This window comes from Octopus bimaculoides, chromosome 6, assembly GCF_001194135.2.
Source record: "Octopus bimaculoides isolate UCB-OBI-ISO-001 chromosome 6, ASM119413v2, whole genome shotgun sequence".
Classification (NCBI taxonomy): domain Eukaryota; kingdom Metazoa; phylum Mollusca; class Cephalopoda; order Octopoda; family Octopodidae; genus Octopus; species Octopus bimaculoides.
Genome location: NC_068986.1, coordinates 13,579,988 through 13,583,978, shown reverse-complemented (window position 1 = coordinate 13,583,978; position 3,991 = coordinate 13,579,988). Strand labels below are relative to the sequence as shown.

At 37.4% G+C, this 3,991-nt stretch overlaps 1 protein-coding gene across 1 annotated transcript in view; it reads right to left on the bottom strand.

Moving 5' to 3' along the window:
- The window catches only part of LOC106873093 (myb-like protein A), a 163,354-nt gene that overhangs the window by 55,177 nt on the left and 104,186 nt on the right, over window positions 1-3,991 (bottom strand). Inside the window, exon 3 of the mRNA XM_052968416.1 lies at window positions 2,605-2,652. Coding sequence (XP_052824376.1) covers window positions 2,605-2,652 — 48 coding nt within the window. The remainder of the gene's footprint in view (window positions 1-2,604; window positions 2,653-3,991) is intronic.

Sequence of the window (3,991 nt, the reverse complement as noted above, 5' to 3'; positions counted from 1 at the left end):
ATATATATATATATATATATATATATATATATATATATATATTCATCATATTTGGGGTATTTATTACATCAGTAATTAGAATCATTTGATGGTTGGGTGAATTTCAAGCATGCAACATTTTTCTTTCTTTTTTTTTTATGATACATGTAGTCGTATGCATATGTATGTGTGTACATGTTCATGTGTGAGTGTGTGTCTTTACAAACCAGGAAGACCTCAATATCATTGGTAATAGACGTCTACTTAGGGTGTTCAGGCTAAATTTGATGGGTTTTTTTTTTAATGTCTTCTTTTAAACAGGAACAGCTTGAAGTATTGGTGAACAGTCAACAGTGGCGGAAAGCATAAGAATGATTAAAGTTGTAGTTACCTGACATGGAGGAGTAGAAGCCATCTGAATATTGGAAAAGAGTTAACTGTATCGTGTTGGTTCATGCCAGGTATCAAAATGCTGACATGATGCCTGCTGTTCAATGCTCTGTGAGTATTGTAACGGTTGCAGGACATGACAGGGACAGCTGCAGTAGATATTACAAAGCTGTGCCCAGCAGAAAGGAACACAGCAAGCATTCTGAATGCGTCCACATGCCAGAATCCATCCAACAGCTGTAGGACAAGGTGATAGAAGATCCGAGCAAGTGAATCCAGGTTTTGGCAGGAGAGATGAGTGTTGGTACTCATTCAGGGCCATCTTCATGGTGATGATCCCATCACTACCATTCATATAAGAGGTACAAGGGACAAATTCTGAGACCCAAGGACAAGTAGAACCACCTGACGAAGACAAAGGAGATCCTGAACCAGCTGAGAGATCTTGTTGAGCCAAGGATGATCTGGTTCTTCTGAGATGAAAAGAATTTCTGCCAGGACGAGTTGCAGAACACCCAGACTGACAGGTGGCTTGCCTATAATCCTTCCGATATCCCATCTATCATGGAAACCAAGTTCTTCGAAACTGTGATGATTTTTTTGGTGTGTCTCCAGTGAAGGTGATATCATACTGTCTGACATCCTTGAATAGGATCTTAGGATCAATTCAGACAGCTATGTGAAGCTGCTGGAGAAACAGCAGTCAATCCATGGCTGGAGAAGGTGGCTGCTGAAAGTCCATATGTGTGACAGCAGGATTCGACTCCTTACCATACCTTTGGAAAGAGTCAGAGGTGTTTGTCAGAGAATATCTACAACTTCACCGATCCCAATTTATGGACTCCTAGTTCCCCTGATTGTAATTCTTAAGATTACTGTGTGTAAGGGGGGGGCACATTTGAGAGAGACACCAACCATTCTGCTTGCGGCACCAAGCCCAAACTGGGGGCTGAGATCAAGGAGGTGTTCAAAGATCTTCTTAAAGACTGAGTGAGGAGCATATGTTCCAGGTTCCAGGGCTGTTTTGAAGTCATGGTGGAAGATGAGGGTGGCTATTTTGAAGAAACAATTTATCTCCCAGTCGTGGTCCAGTTGATACCTTTCGGTTTTTTTAAAAATACTTTAATGTTTGGATGGGATACAGTATTTTTTTTTTCTTTTTATGCAAACTGTCAAACATAACCCAAACACCCTATATTTAATGACATAAAGATAGTGAACTCACAGAATCAGTAGAGCATTGGAAAAATGCTTTGTGCTTTTTGTTCCAGCTCTCTACATTTCACTTGTGGTTCATTTTGCCTTTCATCCTTTCAGGGTCAATGAGATATAGGTAATGTTCTGTTATCTCTAGCACTTAGAGGTACATAAAAACTACTTGATCCCTAGATGGAGGTCTACCAATGACTATCGCAAGTCGCAATCATACCCATAAAACAGTAGGGGCTAAATTTGAAATTTTACATCTCTCAGATGGTGGTTCTAACTAAAACAAGAGGTCCATCTCTCCTGGTGTCACTAACTCAGGTTTTACTATGTCCCAATATTGTTTATCTAGGACAGTGGTTCTCAACCATTTTTTGTCTATGGACCCTTTGATTACCATTTTACTCAGATGGACTCCCATACCCATTCAGTTGCGTAGGGTGAACTCGGTAAAATATTAGAGGAGAAACCTGGCTGTTTCTTACAATAAATACATCTAAAGAAAAAAAATTTTCATAGACCCTTAAAATGATACTGTGGACCCATTTACTATTTTGTTTATGTGGACCCCCAAAAATCTTATATGGATCCCCAGGAGTCACGTGGACCCTGATTGAAAACCACTGATCTATAACAACATTATCCAGTAGGCTGTTCTTTTTAAATTGAAGGCTGTGATTTAAATGAGATTTGGCTACTATTTTTAACATACAGCATGACCTCATGCAGTCTCTGTTCTTGATTCAGGATAGATATTACATAGTATCAAGGGTGGTGGATGGCACCTTTTGGTCAACTAGAAGCCATAGTAAAAACGACATGTTCTCATGGTGCTACATAGTGGGACTGAACACAAAACCATATGATTGGGAAGTAAGCTTCTTAACCACGTACACTCGTACGTGTAGGAATCATACAGGAGTTTCATAAACTTTACCAATATGACGACCACCCATAAACGTAAGAAAACAAATATCACAGATCAAATCTATAGACCAAATAACAGATACAGCAAAAGCGGTAACTTACTTTGATCGCAGAAAGGTCAGATTCTGACATCGCTTTCTCATTTGGCACCTGAAATAAATAAATAAATAAATAAATCGTAATTATTGGTGACAGAAGTGACATTACAGTTCTATATTTAAGAGATGAGGAATTATTTACATTATTTACATTTGACGGATATTTGTCCTCGTCTTGTTTGTTGTTAACACAATGTTTTGGCTGATAGACCCTCCAGCCTTCATCAGGTGTCTTGGGGGAAATTTCAAACCTGGGTTTTCATTCCTAAGGTAGTTTTCGATGTTATTATTATTATTATTATTATTATTATTATTATTATTATTACCTAATACATCATCATAGCCATCATCACTCTCACTGTCATTATTATCATCATTATCATTAACTTCATCATTGTCCAGTTACATCCCATCTCAGATTTGACTGATGTCTTTCATACTGACCAATACTTCCAGCCCTCTTTCATAAACTATACATTTTACATCACCTACAGCTATATAAATCAATATACATATATAAAACATAACATACAGTAGTGGCCAAAATTGGGGAACAAAAATAAAGCTATTTACCTTTCTACTTCATTTATCTGAATGGGTTTTTTTTATTGTATATACTTTAAAGTATGTTCATTCTTTACAATAAATTTTGTAGGAAGTGATTAATAACTAAATAATTTATGATTAAAAAAAAATGTTTACTTGAGAAATACAAGATGGATAAAATTAGAAAATGTATGACGTAAAATTCAAGAAATCAAAGTTTGCCAGAAATTTTTACAATCCACATAAATCATCATCATCCTCAGCATGTGTACACTCCTTTATTTGAAATTTCTTCAGCACATCTCCATCCGCAGGATTTGACCAATTTCTCACATTGTTCTGACATAATTTTATTCCATTCTTCCTGAAGCTTTTTCCCACAAAATTGTAACATTCACAGGTCAGTGTTCTCTGATCTTATCACCAAATATCTTTCATAAGTTTTCAATGGGATTAAGGTCAGGGTTCTGGGCTGACCAACGCATCACAGTAAGGTTTTCAGTTTCAAACTTCTCCTTAACTATTTTAAACACCATGACATGGTGCATTATCCTGCATAAAGATTGGCTGAAGAGTTGGCAATGACCTCATAGCTGGCACAAAATGCTGCAGAATGATGTTTTTGCATATGGTTGCATTCACATTATCATGAATCTGGATCAAGGGCCCAACACCTACTGCAGAAATTATTTCTCACACCATTAAACCCACCCCCCTCCAAACTCCACTGATTTCTTCACGCACCTAGGGACCAATCTTTCACTTTTACGATATCTCACATATTGTCTACCATCAGAGCTAACCTGAAGAACACACACGAACACACACGTCACTGAAGAACACAC